This window comes from Salmo salar, chromosome 05 (assembly GCF_965601325.2).
Source record: "Salmo salar chromosome 05, fSalSal1, whole genome shotgun sequence".
NCBI classification, from domain to species: Eukaryota; Metazoa; Chordata; class Actinopteri; order Salmoniformes; family Salmonidae; genus Salmo; species Salmo salar.
This window is the reverse complement of record NC_138295.1, coordinates 36,014,161-36,041,525: the sequence shown is the minus strand read 5'-3', so window position 1 is coordinate 36,041,525 and position 27,365 is coordinate 36,014,161. Positions and strand designations below refer to the sequence as shown.

General features: G+C 45.3%; 2 protein-coding genes across 4 annotated transcripts in view; one reads left to right on the top strand and one right to left on the bottom strand.

Annotated features, from left to right (window-relative positions):
• Window positions 1–27,365, bottom strand: part of LOC100194849 (fibroblast growth factor 13) — a 193,556-nt gene that overhangs the window by 133,615 nt on the left and 32,576 nt on the right.
• LOC145879508 (uncharacterized) lies at window positions 16,638–25,503 on the top strand. Its single transcript, XM_082975180.1, has 2 exons — window positions 16,638–17,725; window positions 19,392–25,503. Exon 2 carries the CDS (start codon window positions 19,737–19,739, stop codon window positions 20,868–20,870), a length of 1,134 nt encoding a protein of 377 aa, XP_082831306.1. The 5' UTR covers window positions 16,638–17,725; window positions 19,392–19,736; the 3' UTR covers window positions 20,871–25,503.

Sequence of the window (27,365 nt, the reverse complement as noted above, 5' to 3'; positions counted from 1 at the left end):
GGACGAGTGCAGTATGCGTGGCACGCCAGCCATCGGGGCGCTGCTCTGCTCACTCCCACCTAGCAGTAGAATGCATTGCTTCTATTGGCTCTCCAGCCCCAGGGCCCTGTGGACAATGTGGAACCAGGGCTGGCAGCAAAGGACCGCTGGTGGGTGATTGTGTTTAAGGGGAGGTGGGATGGGATGGATGCTGGGGTTGGTTCTCAAAGTGGGCTCTCAATGCTGGACTGGAACAGTCCAGGTCCTAATCAATGCCATAGTGCTCTGCAATATTGTGGAGGGCAGGCATGTCACCAACAGATAGTAGTGAGAAAGAAATGGTCACCCAGTCCTAGATCTTGATGGGCTCCCAGTATCGACCTCGATGTCTCTGTGTTGGCTGTGTGTTTTTTAGATTTCTCTCAAAGTTCCCCTTATGCCTGTGTCCTCTTCCCACACTGGAAAGAAATGAAAGCCTCAATGGTACGTGTGTTTCCTGGCCTCAAAGGATAAGATAAGGGCCCCTTGTAGCCTGGCATAGGCTAGAAGTGGGACACTCTCCTTCAGAGAGCAAGCATAGTGCTCCAGGTAGAAGTTGCCCTTAGGCACAGATCTAGGATCAGCTTACTCTCCCACAATCCTAAGCCTCATCATTAGCAGGAAAGCACAAAACTGACCTCAGATCATCCTACCAGGAGGCGCTCATGAGAGTGAGAGGAAGTGACAACATTACCTCACCACTCTGTCCTCAGCAGTGTAACATCCACCCACACACACACACTAGTGGTGCGCGGTCAGCTGTTTGTTCACCCACACCCGCCCACAATTGCTAATAACCCATCCGCATCAGCCTGACTACATGTGATAAAGTGAAAATCTGAGGCCCAGACCCGACCATAACCCGTGATTACAGAAAATGCGCTATAGGCTACAGTCACAGTCCAAAAAAAATGTGGACAGAGGGTACAGGATTGTTTGTTGTTGCCTGATTTAGATATGTTAATGCTTATAATTTCCCACATTTTGGTAGACTATTTGTTAGTCAACTTGTCTACAATTAGATACATGTAGCTTCTCTTTTGTCATTACATGTTGCCCTAGAAGACTAAATTGTGAAAACGACCTGTGTTTCGGATAAGATTTCAGTTTAGCTTCGATGCATATTTGATGCAGTTGAAATACCCCACAGCTGATACTCTACAGATGGTATCTAACTGAGCATAGCATTCTCTCAAGATGCATAAATAAATAAATCATATTTCTCCACTCCTGTTCCTAAGTCCAAATTTTGCCTACATTTGGTGTATCACTTTACTGCAAAAAATGCTTAATTCTGCAGGAGTTATAATTAAGGCTATAGCCCTATTCGCACGGGGCTAAGATTACTAGAGAACGTTGGTTATGCATTTATTTCAGAGGACAATTCAGACGGGATTAGTTTTTCCAAACTGCCACCTGTAATTCTTTATTTTCTGTAACTGGAGGTTTTTTTTCTAGGCTTGAAGATATTTCAACAAGTACAGGTGATAAGCTACTCTGATAAAACTCAAGCTTTGTTCCCAAGTTTCTAAACCATACCAAACCGTCTTTAGTATAGTGTCACCTTAATATTAGAATTGAGGAAGTGTGATCATAATCATTAGGACAGCTTAGCGATCTGCTGTAGAAGACGTCCTAAATGCCGAACTTGCCAATGTTCAATTCATTCGTACAAAGCGTATAAATAAAAGGATTCACTGTGAAAGTTGATACATGTAGGCCCTTCATATACAGTGCATTCGGAAAATATATTTCCCACATTTTGTTACATTACAGCCTTATTCTAAAATGGATTACATTTTTCCCTCATTAAGCTACACACAATACCCCATAATGACAAAGCGAAATCTGGTTTTTAGACACTTTTGCAAATGTATTAAAAATAAAAAACAGAAATACCTTATTTACATAAGTATTCAGACCCTTTGCTATGAGACTCGAAATTGAGCTCAGGTGCATATTGTCTCCATTGATCATCCTTTAGATGTTTCTACAACTTGATTGGAGTCCACCTGTGGTAAATTCAATTGATTGGACATGATTTGGAAAGGCACACCCCTGTCTATATAATGTCCCACAGTTGACAGCGCATGTCAGAACAAAAACCAAGCCACGAGGTCGAAGGAATTGTACTTAGAGCTCCGAGACAGGATTGTGTCGGGGCGTAGATCTGGCAAAGGGTAAAAAAAAATGTGCATCATCGAAGGTCCTCAAGAACACAATGGCCTCCATCATTCTTAAATGGAAGAAGTTTGGAACAACCAAGAGTCTTCCTAGAGCTGCCCGGCCAGCCAAACTGAGCATTTGAGGGAGAAGTGCCTTGGTCAGGGAGGTGACCAGTAGGTTATTCTGATTAGTCATTGTCCAGATTTCAGTTTCCATTTAACCCATCTAAACAGTAGGCTACAGTTCCCCTTGATGTGCCATAGGCCTATTTGAAGTCCCATCTTGTGGCTTTCGAATTTGTGTAGCGCCTCACAATCATCACACATGACATTACCCATGACATCACACATAACATCACCCATGACATCACACATGACATCACACATAACATCACCCATATCATCACACATCATCACCCATATCATCACACAGAACATCACCCATAACATCACACATGACATCACACATGACATCACACATAACACTTCTATCATCCTCTTTTAACACTTCACCAAATATTTTCAAAACATTTATTTTCTGGCCCTCAATTCTCTTTATCTCCTTTCGCAGATTTTGTCTTATTGAATTAAACTTCCACAATGTCCTTTTTGCCTCCGTGGATTGACGTTAACGTTTTATGGCCCAAAAGTATTATTTGGCGAATGACAGTGTAGGGTTAGGCGCGAGTACAGTTAATCCCTAAAGTTTAGGCTTCAGCACTAATGCCAGATAGCCTAAAATAACGAAAGAAAAAACCTCAATGTAGCCTATAGATATAAATAGCAGAAGAATGATACATTTATGGATTTTTTTAAGGTATTGTTTCTCTTTATTCAACGCCCTTCATCCACAAAATATTTAATGGCCCTGAACCCGTCCGCCCTGCGGATATAACCGATGGGACTGTGGGTTATGAGTCAACCCGCTCATCACTAACACGCACACACCTTGAGCCGTATGAGAGAAAAGACTGAACGTGAGGAGAGAGAGAGCAGGTCAAGGACAGTTATGGCTGACTGTAGTTGTTTCTCTTTCCCGTCTCAGAGATATCAAAACCCGCTACTGAACAAACACAGCCGAGCATGACGCACCGCAGCAAGAGCATCCTTGAAACAACAAAAACCCTCCTCTCTCTATCCTTTCTCTACAGCGACGCCATTCTCTCTCTCCCTTTCTTGTCTTTCTACGGCCACGTTTCCAGGGGCATACTCTCACCACACACGCGCGTGCTGTGCCTTTAATGTGCTTACATACCGGAGGATGCAGAGCAGAACAGTACACCGCAAGGCTGCAGCGTGAGCAGATGACCTAGAAGGACTGGGGAGCCCATCTGGGTCCTCTGGCATTCGGAGCCGAGTGTGTGCATACCTGAGAGTTTGTTTGTGTGACTATCAGTGTGTTTGTCTCCCACAACACAGTCCCTCCTGCCTGGTTAGCTCTCCATACCAGCGCTCTGGGGGGTCTCTAATGTGTCCTTTGTGCAGGGGCTTTGGGAAGAGAAAGGCCCTGTGGAGAGACCATGACTCACTGTGTGAGCTGTAAGCTGGCCCGAGGAGGAGAGAGGAGAGCTGGGGCTCATATCTCTCTATTCAAGACTGCTCCTTTTCAGACACCATGGTACATCGACACACTGTGGCACACGGAGCAGACACACCACAACACAGCTAATGCTATTGCCACTGCTGTAGTCATGCTTCAAAGAGGGGAGAGGATGGATTCATGTTTGATTCCCACTGAACCGTAATCCCAGCTCTGTGATCCTTGCATCTTACCTCTTTACCTGCAGTGAGGAGAAAGGGACTAGTTACCACAGTGATACACAGAGCTGGAGCTAGAGGGCAATCAGATCTGGAGAGGTCACACAGTCATCTCCTTGCCTCTCCTCTCCTTTCCAATGATTTTGGCTGCCTGAGTGTGATCTTTAGTAAGCAAACAGGCCAGCCATGCGCCTTCTTTGTGGGTTGCATGGCGTCAGTGGGGGTAGGCACAGCCTGACCACCTACAGACTGACTGGGCTTGAAGGTGTTCGGGCCTATTTGAAAAACAGAAAAAGATGCCTCACAAGTCCTCAACTGGCAGCTTCATTAAATAGTACCCGCAAAACATCAGTCTCAATGTCAACAGTGAAGAGGCGACTCCGGGATGCTGGCCTTCTAGGCAGAGTTCCTCTGTCCAGTGTCTGTGTTCTTTTTCCCATCTTAATCTGTTATTTTATTATTTTTATTGTTTTGCGGGTACTATTTAATGAAGCTGGCAGTTGAGGACTTGTGAGGCATCTGTTTCTCAAACTAGACACTCTAATGTACTTGTCCTCTTGCTCAGTTGTGCACCGGGGCCTCCCACTCCTCTTTCTATTCTGGTTAGAGCCAGTTTGCGCTGTTCTGTGAAGGGAGTAGTATACAGCGTTGTTCGAGATACTCAACTAATCCATCACATTTTCTCACAGTAAAGTGTAACCTGTGTGTTTGCTTATTTATGTCTGTGTCTCCTAACCTGTTCCCTTTAACTCTGCTCCTGTTTTCCAGGACCTAGGGGTTCTGCGAACACCCAGACGTGGATCCACCTGATGTCCTCCATTACCAACCACGCTCCAACTTTTCATTACATAATCTACAGCTACTGTTGTTGTCATTATCTGCTAAGAAAGTTGACTTGCTCTATCATACTGGGCATATAATATGTGAGATACACAGATTAACTAAAAACACCAGCACTGCAAACCATCAGAACAACGCGGGCAGCAGTGCCTGGAATTTGCAGTCTCCCTCTTCAAGTTCCCCTTCGGAGACTGGCTGCCTGTGACAGGCAGAACCTCCCACCCACACAGCAACCACCTATATTCCACACACCAGAATTCAGTATTTTATGATTGCCATGTGAGTGCACAAAAAAAAAAAAATCTGTGAAAATAAATGAATGACACAACCGTACCAAAAAAAACGATCAAAGTGTATGTATTAAAATCTTAAATACTGCCATGTTGGTTTTCACAAGGTGTTCATTACTGTAAGTTGTAATATATCCTTTGATGGTATTTATTTGTTCCACATTATTCATTGTTGTATCCTAGGACCTACAATAGATACATATATATATATATATATTCAACCACTAGGGTGTATTAATGAGCTATACGAGATAGAAAAAAAGGAATCATAATAGAGGACTAGTGAAATGATATTATTTCAGTGTGAGTAAAGGAAGGGCAGGTTACAATAAAAACATTACAGCCAGACAAGCCAGCGTATGAATTAAACGGATTTGCATATGAATGGAGTGGAAATTAGCTGACTTCCTGATCTGTAAGCTAAGTTATTTTAATGTGTCAAGCAGATGACAGGTTTTCTTTGCCGTTTCTGAAATGTAGCCATGTTTAAGATATGGATTTTATGCTGTAATGTTAACAAGGTACCCAAAAGTCGTTCGAATGAGTGTTTTCATTTTATTAGATAAACAAAACAAAAAGCATTTGCTGAAATCAGCCTTGTTTGCGTAGCGATGATGAAAAGAACGTAATTTAGGCTGTAATGATCTCCAAAATTCGAATCAAATTCTAATCATTAGGTCAGACAAAATTTGGAAGCAGTCAAGACAAAACAAGAGGGCCATCTATAGTAATAATTGACCTATTCTTTAAAAAAAAAAAACGAATTCTGTCAGGGAATGGACGAGTGTTAATAGGAGATGAGCAGTGGGTTTAGTTCTCAACTGGAGCATGTACATTGACTTAGTCTGTGAGAAAGTCGTTAGCAGCCTCACAGCTCAGGGCTGCCTAGAAACAAATAAAGAGTAGCAATTTGGAAGGGTTTTCTTTTTAGCACACCAAAATGAGCCGTTAATGGATTCTTGGCCGGAAAGAAATCTCATGGCTGTATTAAAAAATATTGTTTTTATGGAATGTTGTACTTGTTACTACGTACTAAGAGATAAACCCTTTTGGAATCAAGGTAGAGGTGTTCATGAATCCAACTGTACCCAAATACCCAAGACCAGAGCGGGACCGGATTCGAAATTCTAAATAATGTCATGGGTCTGGGTCGGATCTGATTGCAACGGGTTTCGGGTATGTGTAATTTCAACTGAATTGTCCGGAAGGACCCGTTCAGATCCAAACTCCACTGCTGCAATAAACAAAGAGAGAAATTGTATCATTTATGCTGCTGCTCTTGCTTTTCACCAGCATGTAGGTTGTTGTTGTTGGCGAATCATAAGTCATCAAAGCGGCAATAGGCTACAGTGATAGAGCCTCTGTGTGTGGCAAAAGTTAGGAGATATCTAATCAATACGCTACAACGATACGCTACGACGCCCAAGAGCCAACCGGTAGGCCACTACTTATTATTCTGAATGGAGTTCTTGTTATTAGTAACTGTGTAGGATGAGAAAGCGCATGCAGCCTCAATTAGCCTAGCAAGCAAGCTACATAGCTAGTTTAACTAGCTCTCCCGGTACCGTATAATCATATTGGATGATAAATAACCTAGCTATGGCAGCTATTAGTCTACTATAGTGTGAGTCGGCTTGGTTGGTTGCTGTATCATTTCTCCCTCCATCCTTCCTGTGTCACTTTCTCACCCTCACAGTAGCCTACACACATAGCACGGCCCCTGCTAGAGCGTTACCTCTCTCTACCTGCTCTCCCTTTATCAGCTCCGGTTATTAATGTAGCTTAAAAAAAAGTACTTTCTGCTGCTTCCCTCACTCGGATCAGACCAGGTCTAGTTGTTCGGGAACCTCTGTCTGTCTGTCTGTCTGTCTGTCTGTCTGTCTGTCTGTCTGTCTGTCTGTCTGTCTGTCTGTCTGTCTGTCTGTCTGTCTGTCTGTCTGTCTGTCTGTCTGTCTGTCTCTCTCTCTCTCTCTCTCTGTCTCTCTCTCTCTCTCTCTCTCTCATATAATGTTCCACAATGACTGACCTTCATGTCGTAAAGTAACTGCACTTGAAGAAACTTTCAAAGTTCTTGAAATGTTCTGTATTGATTGACCTTCATGTCTTAACCTCTCTGGGCTAGGCGGGACGAATTCGTCCCACCTACGCAACAGCCAGTTGAATCCCGTGGCGCGATTTTCAAATACCTTAGAAATGCTATTCAATTTCTCAAATATATGACTATTTTACAGCATTTTAAAGACAAGACTCTCGTTAATCTAACCACACTGTCCGATTTCAAAAAGGCTTTACAATGAAAGCAAAACATTAGATTATGTCAGCAGAGTACCCAGCCAGAAATAATCAGACACCCATTTTTCAAGCTAGCATATAATGTCACAAAAACCCAGAAGACAGCTAAATGCAGCACTAACCTTTGATGATCTTCATCAGATGACACACCTAGGACATTATGCTATACAATACATGCATGTTTTGTTCAATCAAGTTCATATTTATATGAAAAACCAGCTGTTTACATTAGCATGTGACGTTCAGAACTAGCATACCCCCCGCAAACTTCCGGGGAATTTACTAACAATTTACTAAATTACTCACGATAAACGTTCACAAAAAGCATAACAATTATTTTAAGAATTATAGATACAGAACTCCTTTGTGCAATCGAGGTGTCCGATTTTAAAATAGCTTTTCGGTGAAAGCACATTTTGCAATATTCTCAGTAGATAGCCCAGCCATCACGGCTAGCCATTTAGACACCCACCAAGTTTAGCCCTGACCAAAGTCAGATTTACTATTACAAACGTTTGATTACCTTTGTTGTCTTCGTCAGAATGCACTCCCAGGACTGCTACTTCAATAACACATGTTGGTTTGGTCCAAAATAATCCATCGTTATATCCAAATAGCGGCGTTTTGTTCGTGCGTTCCAGACACTATCCAAAATGGTAAATCAGGGTCACGAGCATGGCGCAATTCATGACAAAAAAATTCTAAATATTCCATTACCGTACTTCGAAGCATGTCAACCGCTGTTTAAAATCCATTTTTATGCCATTTTTCTCGTAAAAAAGTGATAATATTCTGACCGGGAATCTGCGTTTAGGTAAACAGAGGAAAGAAAACAAAGCATTCGGTCGACGCGGGCACGCGCCTGAGTCTCACAGTACTGTAACCAGCCACTATCTAAACGCGCTACTTTTTTTCAGCCAGAGCCTGCAAAGCCACGATTCAGCTTTTTGCCGCCTTCTGAGAGCCCATGTGAGCCGTAGGAAGTGTCACGTAACAGCAGAGATCCTTTGTTTTGGATAGAGATGGCAAAGAAGGCCAAGAAATGGTCAGACAGGGTACTTCCTGTACAGAATCGTCTCAGGTTTTGACCTGCCATTTGAGTTCTGTTATACTCACAGACACCATTCAAACAGTTTTAGAAACTTTGGAGTGTTTTCTATCCAAAGCCAATAACTATATGCATATTCTAGTTACTGGGCAGGAGTAGTAACCAGATTAAATCGGGTACGTTTTTTATCCAGCCGTGTCAATACTGCCCCCTAGCCCTAAAAGGTTAAAGTAAAGATGGACTGTCATTTCTCTTTTCTTATTTGAGCTGTTCTTGCCATAATATGGACTTGGTCTTTTACCAAATAGGGCTATCTTCTGTATACCACCCCTACCTTGTCACAACACAACTGATTGGCTCAAACGCATTAAGAAGGAAACAAATTCCACAAATTAACATTTAACAAGGCACACCTGCATTCCAGGTGACTACCTCATGAAGCTGGTTGAGAGAATGCCAAGAGCATGCAAAGCTGTCATCAAGGCAAAGGGTGGCTATTTGAAGAATCTAAAATCTAAAATTTGTTTAACACTTTTTTGGTTACTACATGATTCCATATGTGCTATTTCATTGTTTTGATGTCTTCAATAAAATAAACTTGAATGAGTTGGTGTTCTAAAAATTTTGACTGGTAGTGTATGCATATCGATTCCGGGTGGGAAAGCTCCAGCACACACACACACACACACACACACACACACACACACACACACACACACACACACACACACACACACACACACACACACAGAGCCCCCCCCCCCCCCTCGGCTAGGTTTACTATCTGGTATTTACAGAAAGGCTGACCTAAGGGATTACATTAGAGGAACTGTTTAAGACATCTGCTTTACTTCATGTTATTGCCCCACCCACACCAAACCTGGTACACAACAACAAGTGTGAAAAGGACCTTTAGCCAGTTAGCTTGGGTGCTTGACTGCCGTTGTGAGGTCAGAACACTTGGATCAACCCTACTCCTCAGCGTCCAGTGTGCGCTCTGAACGCTCAGAGATCGAAACACTGAATCAACAAACAGGCAATCTGAAAACGCTCTGAGTTTACAAAAGACCCAAAGCGCACTCTGACACACTGGAGGCAATTTACAAACACACCCTATATCATAACAGCAGTGTAGTAGGACAGAAGCACACCACAATTGTTAATGACCATCATGTCACTGCAGCCAATCCAGTGATGTCAGAAGGGCTGAGTCTCACTGAGGACCTGGCCAGAATTGATCTCCATTAGAGAGGTTTGATGCACCGCTGACAGATACAGGTCCCATGTATTCTCTTACACCTGAAAACCTAAATGAGTTGCAGACAGCATTTGTTTTTTCCTCGTTGTGGAGAGAGCCATTATAGAAATCGGGGCCAGCTGGTGGAGAGATATGAAGAGAAAGGGAGAGAAGGAGAGGGATGTCAGAGGCTAACGAGTGTGACAGACAGCTCTCCACTGGCAGTGGTGGACAGTGCTGGCAGAAGAAGGTTCTCGGGCGTTAGCGATCTCTGTGTGAAAGTGGTTACTGAAAACCACACGTATCTACCTGCCGGCCTCTCAGGGGTGCTCCAAAACAGTCTAGGTCAGGGAAGGAGAGGGTCAGGAGAGTGGGTAGGAGCTGAATAGGCAGGAGGGTAACAACAATTGCAGGGACATACTGTAGGCACAACTTTCCACTCTCTCTAAGTCTGGGGCAAGTTGAACTGCAGACTTTTCTTTCACCTGTTTCATCTATAAAGCAAATATGTCATGTGTTAGCGTCACATGACCACTGTCTTTTCTCTAGGGAGTGTCTTGTTGCGACGAATATATGGCCCCACCAATAGCCAGTCCTTTTTCAGTCCTTTTCATGTTCCCAGCACCAGTGTTTTCACAGCCGCTGTGTGACTGTGTGTACGTTTGCACAGGGCTGGCACGAGGAGGAGCCTGAACCAACGCAGCCAAGCAGCTGCAAGTTGTTGCAGATAATCACCATGACAACAGCCACAGGGCTAAGGGGTGAGGGGCGAGGAACGCTGGTGCGTGGATCGTGATGAAACGTGATGTTGTCACGGTATTGAGTAACCCAACAGTGGCTCCTGTGGGGTCCTTGGCTGTCTGAGAAGGTCGATACCTATTTAAATGGGGAACCATCGTATCAAATAAGAAAGAATTGCTACATCGCAGTTATCTGCCCGAGTGCCTCTTTGTTGATAGCTATAGCGGAACTGAACCGGCATTTAAATGACCAATGATTACTGACAGGGTGATCGTTAAAGCCAAGGCCCATCCCGCTCTCTTCAAATGGCTGACTGTCCAGGAGGGCTCGTTAATTAAAACATGCATTAGCAGATAACTACCAGGGCTATAGCCATGTCTACATGGAGCACTGTCTAGCATAATACGTCATGTCAGATTCAGTGACAAATCTTGGTTTACCGCAGGCCTGCTTTAGAAGCAAACCACATCTAAGATGCTCCGGGTCTCTTGACGAAACCACTTTGTTTTCTTAAAGCTCTCTGAATACCCTCTGAAGTCTTAGATTTGTTGATGTTGAATATTTGATGTTCATCAATATGCATATTTGCAGTAACGCGTTCAGAGAAAAAGATGGGGACTAACGGGATCACTGTAGGACATTGAACGTGTTCGTTTGTCACAAAGAACAACGAAAGACAGAACCTCCTGAGGCCTTAAGTTCGTCATTTGACTGGAGAGCTGCTGAGAGCGGATGTTACTGTGGTTGAGATCGGTACTTTGTACAGCACTATGTTTTTCTCTTTCTCTCATCTGCCTCTCAGAGAAAGACTTAAAGCCTACAGGATGTGACAGGATCCATGACGTTCTGTGTTGGCGCAACACTGTATGTGTCTATCTCAGCCTCACTACATAGTTTATTCGGTTCATGCGGTATCTACTGTAGGAAACAAGGAAATGAATGACAACATAAATGACAAAATATATGACAACTACAACACAAAAAGGAAGTTTGCCAACATGAGAGCAGACTGATCTCCTAGCACTCAACCTTCCCAGAAACATTCTATCACCATTCTGTATCTGGGCTGGGCGGCCATTTTGTGCAGCTAATGAGCTAGCCAGTTTCATCACTCAGTTCTGCTACAACATCCCCGCTGCCCTTTTGTATTTACACACAATCAGGGAGCACATTGGCCACGCTGCCGCTGCGCCACTTTGATGCAAATGTCACAGAGGGAGAGATACAGCATCTCGACAAAGCCTCGTCCATTTTCTCACACCGTTGTGCTTCTAGTGCCACAGGAGCAGATGTCCTCCTCAATCAAGATAAAGCACCATACTAAGAATAACCCCGAATATCGTCAACGGTTATTCGGTTAATACATGACACACAGACTTGAAGCTTTATCGAGAGACTTTTACGACGGAAGATGTTTGATGCCTCACAGTTGATTGCTTGGTTATTGGCCTGTGGGGAGACAGAGATGATAAAACAATGGGATGGGATGAGGAGCAGTGCAGCAGAGCCCTCTTAACCACCCAGTCCAGTCGTATCTCTGCTTAATGTGCCGTGGTCTGGACTGGAGAGACTTCTAAAAAGCAACTCAAACACTCTTCCTAGTCTAGTAGCACTGGGAGAAAGGGGGGGGGGGGGGGGGGGGGTGAAAAGAGCAAAAGCGAGCAGCCAGCTTTCATTTCAAGCTGCTCGTCGGCTCTCAGGGGGGAACGGAGGCGTTCAGTTGTTTCGGGTGGATGTTGTTTTTCCTCTCTTCCTTGTTGATGGATCCCTATGTCAAGGCTTTATATCACAGGTCTTATAAATGGCAGAGGGGTAAAGCAAGGCCCGCTCTCCTAGCAGGCCCCAGTTAGCCCGTAAACATGGGGACATGGGGTTGATATAGATTAGTCTTTACATTTTACACACCTCGTTCACACACGTGAAAACATAGCAACATCAGTCGTTCATATGGGCAGGGTTAGCAGTTAGATTGGAGCAAGACAGTGTTCTTGACCTTCATATGACCTAACCAGAAACACAACACGCACACACGTACACACACACACACAAATACCATTAGGCTCCCTGCCATAAACCCTAGGGCCATATTTTAGAATGTAAAGCACATTTGAGTTGATTCCCTACTTCCAAGTAGCTTCTACAGTCCTAGAGTATAACTGATTACCAACCTACAGTACATCAAAAAGCCATTACATTCAAATCAAGTAAGCAATTATACAAGCTTTTCTTTGCCATCTGTCCAGTTGCCATGTCTAAATAAATATCAGAGAAAACAAAAAGGGGCCAAGAGAGAAAAAGGTACAATGATCCCTGCAGCTGACCCAGTTTCTGCTGTTCTGCCTGTGGCTATGGAACCCTGACCTGTTCACCAGACATGCTACAGTACCTTGTCGTGCTGCTGCTATGGAACCCTGACCTGTTCACCAGACATGCTACAGTACCTTGTCGTGCTGCTGCTATGGAACCCTGACCTGTTCACCAGACATGCTACAGTACCTTGTCGTGCTGCTGCTCCACGTTCAACTGTTCTGCCTTCGGCTATGGAACCCTGACCTGTTCACCGGACGTGCTACCTTGTCCTGGACCTGCTGTTTTCGATCCCTCTCGCTCCCTCTCCGTCAGCTGCTGTCTCAACCTCTGAATACTCGGCTATGAAAAAACAACTGACATTTACTCCTGAGGTGCTGACCTGTTGCACCCTCTACAGCCACTGTGATTATTATTTGACCCTGCTGGTCATCTATGAACATCTTGAAGAACAATCTGGCCTTAATGGCCACGTACTCTTATAATCTCCACCTGGCACAGCCAGAATAGGACTGGGCACCCCTCAGAGTCTGGTTCCTCTCTAGATTTCTTCCTAGGTTCCTGACTTTCTAGAGTATTTCCTAGCCACCTTGCTTCTACATCTGCATTGCTTGCTGTTTGGGGTTCTAGGCTGGGTTTCTGGATAAGCACTTTGTGACATCTGCTGATGCAAAAAGGGCTTTATAAATACATTTGAATTGTTTTAATAAACTATATAAGGCAGTGTAGCCCTCCGTAGCAGGAAGTAAAAATGTACAGATTAGGAAAGTAAACTACTCAATGGTGATGAGCAGTGGTTTTCCATGACCTTTGTTGCCTGCTAGCCTGTGGCGACATCATCCACAGGGGATTGTGGGTAAAGCAGCAAGAGATCAGAAATGGGAGGATGAAGAGGAGAGGAGCTGTCATTCAGGTAATACATTCATTTTAAAGAGAGAGGAAAGAGGGACAGGAGGGAGGGAGTAAGAGAGAGAGGGAGGGAGGGACTACCGCAGTCTAAAGTCAATTCTGTAACTGAATTCTGTAACTCAATCTGTGCAAACACTACAGGTAGCCTAATCTGTCAAAGAGGTACACTGATTTTACTTGTTTTCTCAGAGAAGAAATTATAGGTTCTTTGAAACTAATTAAATAATGTTCTGAGAACATGTTTCAGTAAGACTTTTAATAACACTGCTAGCATAGGTTAACTGTTTTGATCTCCAAGCAGAGATAGGACACCTGCAAAAAAATTTCTTAGGAATTAATCATGTAAACACATTTGTTGTTTTTATTGTGGCACGGCGTCAGTGAGATTCAAACCTATTATCTTCTGTTCCCTATCCATAGAATTAGTCCATTGCGCCACCAGGATGGATTTTTTTGCCCCATCATTCCTCAACATATCAGCCACCAACACCTCGGGGGCTACCAGGTCCCCAAAATCACACACCCATCACCAAGAAACCATCAAACAGTATCTACAGTACACGGGGGCAACAAGTACCCCTTTAACATGTCACTCCCCTGGACCCCCCCCTGCCCCACCCATGCTCTTTCACCTTGACCTCTGACCTAGACCCATAAAGGAGGTATGACAACATGTGGACCCCTATGTGTTGGAGTAAGTATTTTAGGGGGACAGGGCACTCCAAGGCTGGGGTCATGATGACAGTTTAGTGACCAATCTTTGACTGCACTGACTGACTTTAAAAAAAATTGGACCACCCAAACTCTGACCTTGACGCTGATGACCAAAATGGCCGCCAGCTACGAGTAGTAGAGACACAGTAGGCTTCAAATGAGACAGAAGGGGTCTCAGAAAATACAACCCTGAACCCAAGGCCAGGTTAGTTTGACAACAGACCGGAGACCATGAGAGAAGGATCAAATCTGAACTTTGACCTTGAAGAGAGTGGTAGTGGTAAAGCGTGATTATAGATGTATTATATGTTTTTTTGCAAAATGGCACCCTATTCTCTCATAGTGCACAACGTTTGACCAAACTATGGGCTCTGGTCTAACGTCGTGCACTATAGAGGGAATAGGGGACCATTTGGGGGACAGCCTTTGTGACTGTAGCCGGGGCCCAGAATAGTAAAAAATAGGCTCAGTCATGCAGATTAGGTGCCTGACTCAGAGTGCAATCACAGCAGATGACGCTCTGCCATAACAGTTGTCAGGCCGGATCAGTCCTCAACCTCAGTCAGCCTCACTCTTTGCTTTAGGCCTGGGAAGGAATTCTGCATGAATAGCTTCGCCTGAGCTCCCAACACCACCGGCACCTTCACTATCGCTACCGCTGCGGAACACCATGGGAGAGGGGGGAGGGAGGGAGGGAGGGAGGGAGGGAGGGAGGGAGGGAGGGAGGGAGGGAGGGAGGGAGGGAGGGAGGGAGGGAGGGAGGGAGGGAGGGAGGGAGGGAGGGAGGGGAGAAAGAGAGGGAGAGACAAACCGAAAGAAAGAGATAGGTTCAGACTAGAGGTCGACCGATTAATCGACATGGCCAATTAATTAGGGCCGATTTCAAGTTTTCATAACAATCGGTAATCAGCCTTTTTGGACGCCAATTAAGGCTGATTACATTGCAATCCACGTGGAGACTGCGTGGCAGGCTGACCACCTGTTACGCGAGTGCAGTATCAAAAGGACCTTGTGGCTGCAAGGAGCCAAGGTAAGTTGCTAGCTAGCATTAAACTTATCTTATAAAAACAATCAATCTTCACATAATCACTAGTTAACTACACATGGTTAATAATATTACTAGGTTAACCAACTTGTTCTTCGTCATTGCATATAATCAATGCGGTGCCTGTTAATTTATCATCGAATTGCAGCCTACTTCAACTTCGCCAAACAGGTCATGATTTAACAAAAGCACATTCGTGAAAAAGCACAATCATTGCACAAATTTCCCTAACCATAAACATCAATGCCTTTTTTAAAATCAATACACAAGCATATTTTTTTAAACCTTTTAAACCTTAAACCTGCATATTTAGAAATTCATGTTAGCAGGCAATATTAACTAGGTAAATTGTGTCACTTCTCTTGCGTTCAGCGCAAGCAGAGTCAGGGTATATGCAGCAGTTTGGCCCGCCTGGCTCGTTGCGAACTGTGTGAAGACAATTTCTTCCTAATAAGGACCGTAATTAATTTGCCAGAATTTTACAAAACTATGACATAACTTTGAAGGTTGTGCAATGTAACAGGAATATTCAGACTTAGGGATGCCGCCCGTTAGATAAAATACGAAACGGTTCTGTACTTCACTGAAAGAATAAACGTTTTGTTTTCATAATGATAGTTTCTGGATTTGACCATATTAATGACCATAGGCTCGTATTTCTGTGTGTTATTATATTATAATTAAGTCTATGATTTGATATTTGATGGAGCAGTCTGATTGAGTGGTGGTAGGCAGCAGCAGGCTCGTAAGCATTCATTCAAACAGCACTTTCCTGCGTTTGCCAGCAGCTCTTAGCAATGCTTGAAGCACAGCTCTGTTTATGACTTAAAGCCTATCAACTCCCGAGATTAGGCTGGCAATACTATAGTGTCTATAAGAACATCCGAAAATCAAAGGTATATGAAATACAAACGGTATAGAGAGAAATAGTCCTATTATTCCTATAATAACTACAACCTAAAATTTACCTGGGAATATTGAAGACTCATGTTAAAAGGAACCACCAGCTTTCATATGTTCTCATGTTCTGAGACAGGGAACTTAAACATTAGGTTTTTTACATGACACATATTGCACTTTTACTTTCTTCTCCAACACTTTGTTTTTGAATTATTTAAACCAAATTGAACATGTTTCATTATTTATTTGAGACTAAATTAATTTTATTTATGTATTATATTAAGTTAAAATAAAAGTGCTCATTGTTCATTCAGTATTGTTGTAATTGTCATAATTACAAATATATATATAAAATTAGTCGGTATCGGCTTTTTTTTGTCCTCCAATAATCGGTATCGGTATCGGCGTTGAAAAATCATAATCGGTCGACCTCTAGTTCAGACTTCCAATCCTCGTGTGTTTCAGTGATCACACACACCGCACGCATAACTGATTGCCTGTTGCAGGGTGGAGAGGAGAGCGAGGTGTACGACTCAGATCAGAGCGCATAGTCACCTTATGATGCCCCGCCCACGTTGACCCAGTTCCTGATCGAACGTGAGTGTTTTTTTCCTTCCAGCCCATTCACAAACAACCAGAATGTTGTTAAATATTAATTCAATTAGTCAACACTATGAAAGAAGATATGTTCATTCTATGTTGAGGAAAATTATTGAAAACATTTGAATGTTTGTTTTCACGTAGTATAAGCACTCGGAAGTGACGTTCGTTAGCATTAACAATCTCATAGAGAATGACTGGCGGTATTAACATATTAGACTATATCTAATGGTCGTTATCCATACAGGCTGTATCCCATTTCAATCAAAGACCAACACTTGAAATGTCAAAGTTGTTAGACACAGAATATCAATGACAAAAGACAGAAACCGTGCTGAAAAGGGTTTTTGTAGATAAAATGTGGATATTTGCAATCTGTAAAGCTAAATAGCTAACACCAGAAGTCAGTCTCTATGAAAATGCTAATGCTACTGTAGCGAACGTTGCTACCGAGTGCTTACACTATGTGAAAACAAATATTTACATTTTTTCAATAATTTTCTTCAACATAGAATGAACATATCTTTCAGATTCTGTGCACATTATTCAATGGTTTTGACAACTTAAATGAATATTTAATAACGTTTTGCTTTTTTGTGAATGGGCCGGAAGGAGAAAAACAATCGCAACAAATTGGATGCACCCTTGTTGCCAGGCATCATAAGGTGAATAGGCTGTTCAGCTTTGATGTTGGCAACAACACTATTCTAATGAGAGTTTCTAGAAATAGTCTATCTTGTCAGCTCTCTCCAATTTAGAGCTAACACATGAATAATGCAGTGGGAAATTACAGGTGGGATTTAACATGAGCTCATCCGCATCGCCATCCTAGCACTTCCTCAAGGGTGACGGATCTGTCAGGTATACACACACACGCTAGCACACACACACATGCACAAACGCAGACATACAGTACACACACCTGCATGTGCACAAGCACATTGCACATACACGTACACAAACAAGGACCACACACACACACACACACACACACACACACACACACACACACACACACACACACACACACACACACACACACAGAGTATACAGTAGCCTACATTGAGTGTGTTTACATGCTCAGTAATAACTCGATATTAAACTGATCATGGCAGTAGGCCGAGTATAGAAATAGTCACGTAAACACATTACTCTGCTTATATTAATATGCGCAAGGTCAAAATCGAAGTAAGCATACGCCGATTAAAATACAATTTATTTGTTTGTTGTTGCAGTCTTTTGAATGATTAGGACATGTAAACGGCTTCATCAGCGTTCCAGCGGTGTATTTGATCTGTGCATGTGCCAGGACCAGTAGCGCAGAGCCTTCCTCTAACGCGCGAGTGAAGCGAGTTCAGAAAAACTGAAAATATGCATCTTAGAAATAGTTTTCACATACAAACGTAGAATGTCTGAACTCCGAATCAAAAAGCTTTCGCAAAAATAACATGGTCACTGTGGTAGAACTTTTTATTTTGATTGATTGGCGATTTTCTGCATTTACCAAAAGTCCCATTGTGTAGCCTGATTTCAGATGTGTCCATGTAAACAGGATTATTAGGGACATCGTTATTCTTGCAAAGCATGTCAAAATGTTCATCTAACTATTATATTCATCTGACTATCCACAATAATCATATTAATGTGTGCATTTAACCGTGCTCAATGTGACCTACATGGTAGAAATGGGTCTGAGTGTGTTTGTATGTGCAGGCATGTGTGTGTGTGTGTAGGTGCATGCGCGTGTGTTGAAGGAGTTTTAAACACTTCTCTCTGTCTGCTGTCTCTGTGGATATGTCAGGCACTCCTTCTCTGACACACTTAAACAAGCCCACTTAACGAGGCCCATTCACAGAGCCAGTGTGTGACAGCGTTAATCTGGCCTCCCCAGCCGCCCGCCCACCTTACCCTCCTACCCAGTCAGCCACACAAGGCTCAGCCATCACATTCATTAAGTTAATTTGCCTGACACACAAGGCTGCACTGATTTGGCAAAGCACTATGGTTGATGTGGCCTAATGGGCGATTCCCACTCACAGGCACGTCTCAGAGTTTGGATTTAAGCTGGAGCTGAGCTAGATTTAAGATGGGTTGGTCTAGGACTGAGGTTAGACTTTAGGTGGGCTTTAGTGGACTGGGCGGAGCTAGACTGGGCTAATTTAAGCTGGACTGGACTCGAATCAAATCGAATTTTATTGGTCACTGTCACGTCCTGACCAGTAGAGGGTGTAGTTGGGTCAGGACGTGGCAGAAGAGAAGTGTGTAGATTGGTTTGTTTCGTTTATTTTGGCCGTGTGGCTTCCAATCAGGCACAGCTGTAGAGGGTTATTGCTGATTGGGAGTCACACATAAGTAGCCTACTTTTCCTTTGGGGTTTGTGGGTAATTGTTCTTGTTACTGTGTTAAACGTGACAGGACTGTTTTGGTTGTCTGTTTATTGTTTTGTATTGTATAGTGTCCGTTTGATCATTAAATATATGATGAACACTAACTCCGCTGCGTTTTGGTCCACTCTCTCTCATGGCAGTCGCTACAGAATTACCCACCAAACCAGGACCAAGCAGCGGAGGAGGAAGGAGCAACAGGAGAACAGCTTGATGGACTCATGGACATGGGAACAGATACTGGACGGAGAGGGACCATGGACTCAGGCTGGGGAGTATCGCCTCCCGCAGTGGGAGATTGAAGCGGCGAGAGCGGAGAGGCGATATTATGAGGAGAGAGAGCGCAACAAGCACGAGAGGCAGCCCCAATACATTTTTGGGGGGGGGGGCACACGGGACAGTCGGCGGAGCCGAGGTCGGAACCAGAGCCAGTCGGGTTGACATTGGAGGTGAGCGAGGGGTACGAGGCAGAGACTGTGAAGGAGTTAATGGGGAGATTAAAGGAGAAAGAGATGAGAGAGCTGCTAGTTTGGTGCATAAGGCACGGCATTCGCCCTACGGAGCGTGTCGTTGAAATGATGTCACCTGAGGCAGCTCTCCATACTCGTCCTGAGGTGCGTGCTGGTTGTCTGGTGAAGACTGTGCCTGCGCCCAGAAACAGGCCTCCTGCATGTCTTCCCAGCCCTGCACGTCCTGTGCCTACGCCCAGAACCAGGCCTCCTGCATGTCTTCCCATCCTGGTCAAGCCCGTGCCTCCTCCACGGACCAGTCCTCCAGTGGGTCTCCCTATCCTGGTCAAGCCCGTGCCTCATCCACGGACCAGTCCTCCAGTGGGTCTCCCCATCCTGGTCAAGCCCGTGCCTCCTCCTCGGACCAGTCCTCCAGTGGGTCTCTCCATCCTGGTTCGTCCTGTGCCTCCTCCAAGGACCAGTCCTCCGGTGGATCCCTCCACCCTGGTCTCTCCTGTGCCGCCTCCTCAGACCAGGCCTCCAGCGGGTCTCCCCAGCCTGGTGAGTCCAGGGCCTGCGCCCAGAGCCAGGCCTCCTTCATGTCTCCCCAGCCTGGTGAATCCTGAGCCGGATCTGCCAGAGTGGCCCGCCGTGCCGGATCTGCCAGAGTGGCCCGCCGTGCCGGATCTGCCGGAGTGGCCCGCCGTGCCGGATCTGCCGGAGTGGCCCGCCTTGCCGGAGTGGCCCGCCGTGCCGGATCTGCCGGAGTGGCCCGCCGTGCCGGAGCTGCCGGAGTGGCCCACCTGTCCGGAGCTGCCGGAGTGGCCCACCTGTCCGGAGCTGCCGGAGTGGCCCACCTGTCCGGAGCTGCCGGAGTGGCCCACCTGTCCGGAGCTGCCGGAGTGGCCCACCTGTCCGGAGCTGCCGGAGTGGCCCACTTGTTCGGCGCAGCCGGAGTGGCCCACTTGTTCGGCGCAGCCGGAGTGGCCCGCCTGTCCTCCGGCGCAGCCAGAGTGGCCCGCCAGTCCTCCGGCGCAGCCAGAGTGGCCCGCCAGCCGGGCACAACCAGGGTCACCCACCAGTCCTCCGGCGCGGCCAGGGGCGCAACCTAAGTGGGCGACGCCAAGGGTGCAGCGGAGGCCACGTCCCGCACCTGATCCACCTCCAGGTTAGGTGGGTTGGGGAGGGGGGGGTGTAGCACAGTGCCGTCGTTGATGGCAGCCACCCTCCCTTCCCTCCCTTAATGTTTAGGGGGGAGAATTTTTTTGGGGGGGATTTTTTGTTGTTTCGGTGTAGGTGCATTCGGGGTATGCACCTTTGAGGGGGGGTACTGTCACGTCCTGACCAGTAGAGGGTGTAGTTGGGTCAGGACGTGGCAGAAGAGAAGTGTGTAGGTTGGTTTGTTTCGTTTATTTTGGCCGTGTGGCTTCCAATCAGGCACAGCTGTAGAGGGTTATTGCTGATTGGGAGTCACACATAAGTAGCCTACTTTTCCTTTGGGGTTTGTGGGTAATTGTTCTTGTTACTGTGTTAAACGTGACAGGACTGTTTTGGTTGTCTGTTTATTGTTTTGTATTGTATAGTGTCCGTTTGATCATTAAATATATGATGAACACTAACTCCGCTGCATTTTGGTCCACTCTCTCTAAAGACAGCCGTTACAGTCACATACAAGTGATTAGCAGACATTATTGCGGGTGTAGCGAAATGCTTGTGTTTCTACCTCCAACAGTGCAGTAATATCTAACAAGTAATATCTAACAATTTCACAACAATACGCACAAATCCAAAGTAAAGGAATGTAATTAAGAATATATAAATATTTGGACAAGCAATGTCGGAGCGCCATAGACTAAGATACAGTAGAATAGAATACAGTATATACATATGAAATTAGTAATGCAAAATAGTTAAACATTAAAGTGACCAGTTTTTCATTATTAAAATAGCCAGTGATTTCAAGTCAGTGTATATAGGGCAGCAGCCTCTAAGGTGCCACTGATGGCAATTTAACAGTCTGATGGCCTTGAGATAGCTGTTTTTCAGTCTCTCGGTTCCAGCTTTGATGCAATTGTACTGACCTTTTGGATGATAGCGGGGTGAACAGGCAGTGGCTCGGGTGGTTGTTGTACTTGATAATCTTTTTGGCCTTCCTGTGTCATCAGGTGTTGTAGGTGTCCTGGAAGGCAGGTAGTTTGCCCCCCGGGGATTTGTTGGGCAGACCACACCACGCTCTGAAGAGCCCTGCGGTTGCGGGCGGTGCAGTTGCCGTACCAGGCGGTGATACAGCCCGACAGGATGCTCTCAATTGTGAATCTGTAAAGGTTTGTAAGGGTTTTAGGTGAAAAGACAAATGTATTCAACCTCCACTGCGGCCCCTTCAATGTGGATAGGGGGGTGCTCACTCTGCTGTTTCCTGAAGTCCATGATCAGCTCCTTTGTTTTGTTGATGTTGAGTGAGAGGTTGTTTTCCTGGCACCACACTCCCAGGGCCATCACCTCCTCCCTGTAGGCTGTCTTGTCATTGTTGGTAACCAGGCCTACTAATGTTGTGTCGTCTGCAAACTTGATGATTGACTTGGATGCGTGCATGGCCACACAGTCATGGGTGAACAGGGAGTTCAGGAGGGGGCTGAGCACGCACCCTTGTGGGGCCCCTTTGTTGAGGATCAGCGAAATGGAGGTGTTGTTTCCTACCTTCACCACTTGGGGGCGGCCCATCAGGAAGTCTAGGACCCAGTTGCACAGGGCGGGGTTCAGACCCAGGGCCCTGAGCTTAATGATGAGCTTGGAGGGTACTACCATGTTGAATGCTGAGCTATAGTCAATGAACAGCATTCTTACATAGGTATTCCTCTTGTCCAGATGGGATAGGGCAGTGTGCAGTGCGATGGCATCGTCTTCCCTTTGTAGTCGTTGATTGTCTGTAGACCCTGCCACATATGTTAAGTGTCTGAGCCGTTGAATTGCGACTCCACTTTGTCTCTATACTGACATTTTGCCTGTTTGATTGCCTTACGGAGGGAATAACGACACTGTTTGTATTCGGCCATATTCCCAGTCACCTTGCCATGGTTAAATGCGGTGGTTCACGCTTTCAGTTTTGCGCGAATTCTGCCATCTATCCACGGTTGCTGGTTAGGGTAGGTTTTAATATACACACTCAGTCACCGTATCAGTGTATACCTCAATGTTATTCTCAGAGGCTACCCAGAACATATCCCAGTCCGCGTGATCAAAACAATCTTGAAGCGTGGATTCCAATTGGTCAGACCAGCGTTGAATAGTCCTTAGCACGGCGGTTACTACCTGTTTGAGTTTCTGTCTATAGGAAGGGAGGAACAAAATGGAGCCGTGATCAGATTTGCCGAAAGGAGGGCGGGGGAGGACCTTGTAGGCATCCCGGAAGTTCGAGTAGCAGTGGTCAAGTGTTTTAGCAGTGCGAGTACTACAGTCAATGTGTTGATAGAACTTTCAGACTGGGCTGTACTGGGATACATTGAACTAGACTGGGCTGTACTGGTCTTAGTGTACTGTTCTAAACTGGGTTGAGTCATTATGCCCCAGCTTGGTGAAGCCAGCCGTACCCACAAGGGGACTGTTATTTTGGGAGCACACTGATGAGAGAAGGGATGCCATGAAAACATCAGTACTGATTATTAGCAGCTTACATTTCCTGAAGCGCTCACAATGCACCATGGGTCACTCCCTCTCCCTCTCCTCCTGAATTACCCATGACCACACGCCTCTGGTGTGACGTCACAGTGTACCATGTGACCACCTTGGCCGCCAAATAGTGTGGGACGGCAGGAGGAGAAGCCACTGAGGCTTGAAGATTAGAGGACCCTGAGGAGAGGAGAGGCAGATAGAGGGGAGAGATGAGGAAGGGCAGAACGGATGGGGGGGATGAGGAACGATGGAGGATGACATGTAAATAGACACTTGGGTCTCAGATGAGGGAGAGCCCACTCTGCATCGCATCGAGAGAGGCACGTAGTGGTGGAGAGGAGAGGTGGGAGGACTGCATGTGCGTATGTGCGTGCGCATGTGTGTGTGTGTGTTCCATGTGTGTTTAGGAGTTAAAGACATGCTCCGGAACTTTGGCGACTACTAAGTATTTCTTAAACCTCCCGCTTTGGGCTGGATGTGCCAATGTTTAGTTCATACATGAATAATCTATGAGCAGATTTTCTGTCTTACCTCAATTAGCTAAAATTCCGTAGTTTGAAAGCAACTGTTTTTCTGGGAGCCATTTTCCCTCATGTAGGCCATCCCCCTAGCAAGTAGAGATCCAGCCAATGAGCTTCAGTCCCTCGCCATTTGAGTGACAGCTAGCAAGATACACACACAGCAGATTAAAAGAGAGAGAGCAATTAGATGTTGCACATATCTGCACATATGTGACGTGGTACACAATTTTTGGGGACCACTTTTTGAGCACCACTTTCAGAACTACTGGCTAGACAGTATGCAAAAGTACCGGAGAATCTCTTTAAGAGTAGTGTTCCTGTTAGAGAGTAAAGCACAGGAGGCTGGTGGGAGGAGCGATAGGAAGACGGGCTCATTCTAATGGCTGGAATGGAATAAATGGAACTGAGTCAAACATGTGGTTTCCATGTGTTTGATGTGTTTGATGCCATTCCATGAATTCCATTCCAGCCATTACAATGAACCCGTCCTTCTATAGCTCCGCCCACCAGCCTCCTCTGGAGTAAAGAGTGTTCTAGAAGAAAACGCATTCAGTCTCTCTCTTACTCATCCTACTTCTCTTTCTTCTCTCTCTTTCACCCTCCTCTCACACAATCTACAGACACCTTTAGGTAAAGGTGCAGTAGCACTAGAAGACAAGCCTCCTGAAGGCAACACAGAGAGGGTGGGTGATGAGAGAGATCTCACCACTGCACTATGCTGCTGCATAAAGTGACCTGATCATTTGACAGCAGACCTTTTTACTGTCCCCCTGCCATTCGCCGTCCGCTCTGCTTCTTACAACTCCCCATCGAGCCCCATTGCTATACCACAGACAGGGAGCCCTAAACCTCCTGGCCTGAGGTAGTACAGTCTCATTGGGTATAGGAGGTATCTGGGCCCCTCAGTGGTCTCAGCAGAGAAAGAAAGGGCAAGAGAGAGAGAGAGAGAGAAGAGAGAAGTGGGGTGGAGAAAAAGGAAGAGAGATGAACAGAGAGATGCATTTGGTCTGAGAGACTATGGGCCCTTCAGTCGTGAGGAGGGAGGAGAGAGTAAAGAGAGGATGAGTGAGGAGAGGAGGGGGCGAGTGAGGAGAGAGTAAAGGGAGGATGAGTGAGGAGAGGAGGGGGCGAGTGAGGAGAGAGTAAAGGGAGGATGAGTGAGGAGAGGAGGGGGCGAGTGAGGAGAGAGTGAGAGGCCAGAGGAGGAGGGTGCAGACAGTGAATCCAGTCACAGGTTATCTGTGTAGACACTCGTCAGCACACAGGCTGCTACTGGCTCAGACAGCGCTTCATTCCAGGCATGCTCAATCTTTAGAGACGGGGAGAGGGATCGAGAGAGGGGGAGAGAGAGAGAGATGGAGAGAAAGACCTTGCAGCCAGAGAAAGCACACACCAACAAGCCAAGCCAGACAGAAACACATGGCTCCATCCCACACAGACAAACACCCTTAGCACTGGACTCAATCCGTATCACAGAAGATTCGGGGAATTTCCGATTGAGCCGACATATGCAGGTGATGCAGGGTTTACCGTGAATGCAGTCTCCGCGAACACGGGAACATTGCCTGTAGCCCTTTCCTGCAGACAAATTACCAATAGTATAGTGACCTCATGGGTGGAATGTTATTCATATTTTTCAGAATTTCAGAATTAATATATATATATATTTTTAAACTGCAGAAAATCAGTTTTGTTATATTCCAGTCTTCTGTGATGTATATAAAGACTAATATTGGGATGCAAACTCAAAATGTAATACATTTCAACTCTATATCTGACATGGTACAGGTGTCTTCTTTAATTAAGTCTATAACCATGTGTGTGAGGTGTATACTTTTTTTTAAAGTCATTTTGTTTACGACTACCAAGAAACACTGTGTGTCCCTGATTTAACCCACTGCAGTAAAAGGTTAAATTAGAATCCTGCCCTAATTCTGTGAAACATACATGGCCAGACACACATGCCATGATCATAAAGTACAAGGTCAAGTGTGGAAGGAGGAAAGTTAACTGTCCCACACACAAAGAAAGCAAATCGGTTTCCCCTTGGAAACAGTCATTATCTTATATTAAGTGGATTTGTTGGGCCTTGGCCATAGGTCAAAAGGTGGGTATAGTCATTTGTAAAAGGGAGGTATAGTGGCAATCTGCCAGTGCAGTTTTCTGTGCCCAGTACTCTTTCCCTCGGTGCCAGGGCCCAGTGGAGAGCAAGATCTCTTAATAATGTGGTCTCTCTGTATTCCAGACTCTCTTCTAATCTTCCCATTGTGAACAATATTATTCATTTGGAGTGATCAGGGAAGAACACTTTCTCAAGACATTCTGTTTCCAGCAACTCGAAGGTGGGGATTGTGCGACTCAAAGAGTTTACTTTAGGTGACACATGTTGTGGCTCTCTGTCACGCAACACACACACCTATAATTGGACTCACCAACACACATACCATTACACATCTCTGATCTCTCACTCCAGAACTGTGTCCAAACCTGAGCTAAAAATATCTGGTTACTCTAAGCGTACCCCCACAGTGGGTATTATGTGACCATCAGCCAAATAGCCAACCAAGACAGTATGACATCTGACTGATTGACACACCAGATGGGGTGGCAGGTAGCCTAGTGGTTAGAGCGTTGGGCCAGTAACCGAAAGGTTGCTAGATCGTATCCCGGAGTTAACAAGGTGAAAATCTGTTGTTTTGCACCTGAACGAGGCAGTTAACCCACTGTTCCCGGTAGGCCGTCATTTTAAGTAAGAATTTGTACTTAACTGACTTGGAAAAGTCATCATATCCCTGGTATCACAAAGATGTCTGTGTTTGCTTAACATTGTTGTAACAAACAATGTTAAGGTTCTTACTATCGTACCTGACCATGAGAGGAGTGGAGGTGGGGCCGATCTCTTCTCATCCTCAAAAAACAGAAGTCTGACGTGGCTTTAACACAGCTATAACATGAATATAACATGAATATAACATTACTAGAACATTTATATAAGAGGAATATAACGTTACTAGAACATTGCCCATCTCATAGGCACTTATAGCCGTCACATCGCTTTCTGTATATTGTAAAGATTGGTCCAGAAATAAATTCCCCTTCCAACCCAGATGTATGTATTGCAAATGATCCTCCTCTGTCCACTGTCCCTGTATCACCCCTCATTAATACACCGTGCCCTCTGTCCCTATCTCTCTCGTCGCCAACAGTTTCACACCTTCAGAGTGAGCCTCGGAACTCTGACCCCATGAACTCACACCGCATGCTGCCTGTTAATAAGCCTGTTGGGGGATGTCCTACCCACTGCCTGTCGGAAAAGTGACCGTCCATAGGACCCCATTGGGGCTTCTCTCTCTTTCATCTCCATCGTGATGAGGGGTAGGCAGGGCGCCGTGAAGACGCAACAACTCATTAGCTGGACGTGGCGGGCGGAGAGACGCTTTGTAAAGACAAACAAGTTCATTAGCACCAACGTGGCTTT

Coding starts and splice junctions, on each gene's coding strand:
- LOC145879508 (XM_082975180.1), top strand. CDS start 19,737: ATGGGGAGATTAAAGGAGAAAGAGATGAGAGAGCTGCTAGTTTGGTGC.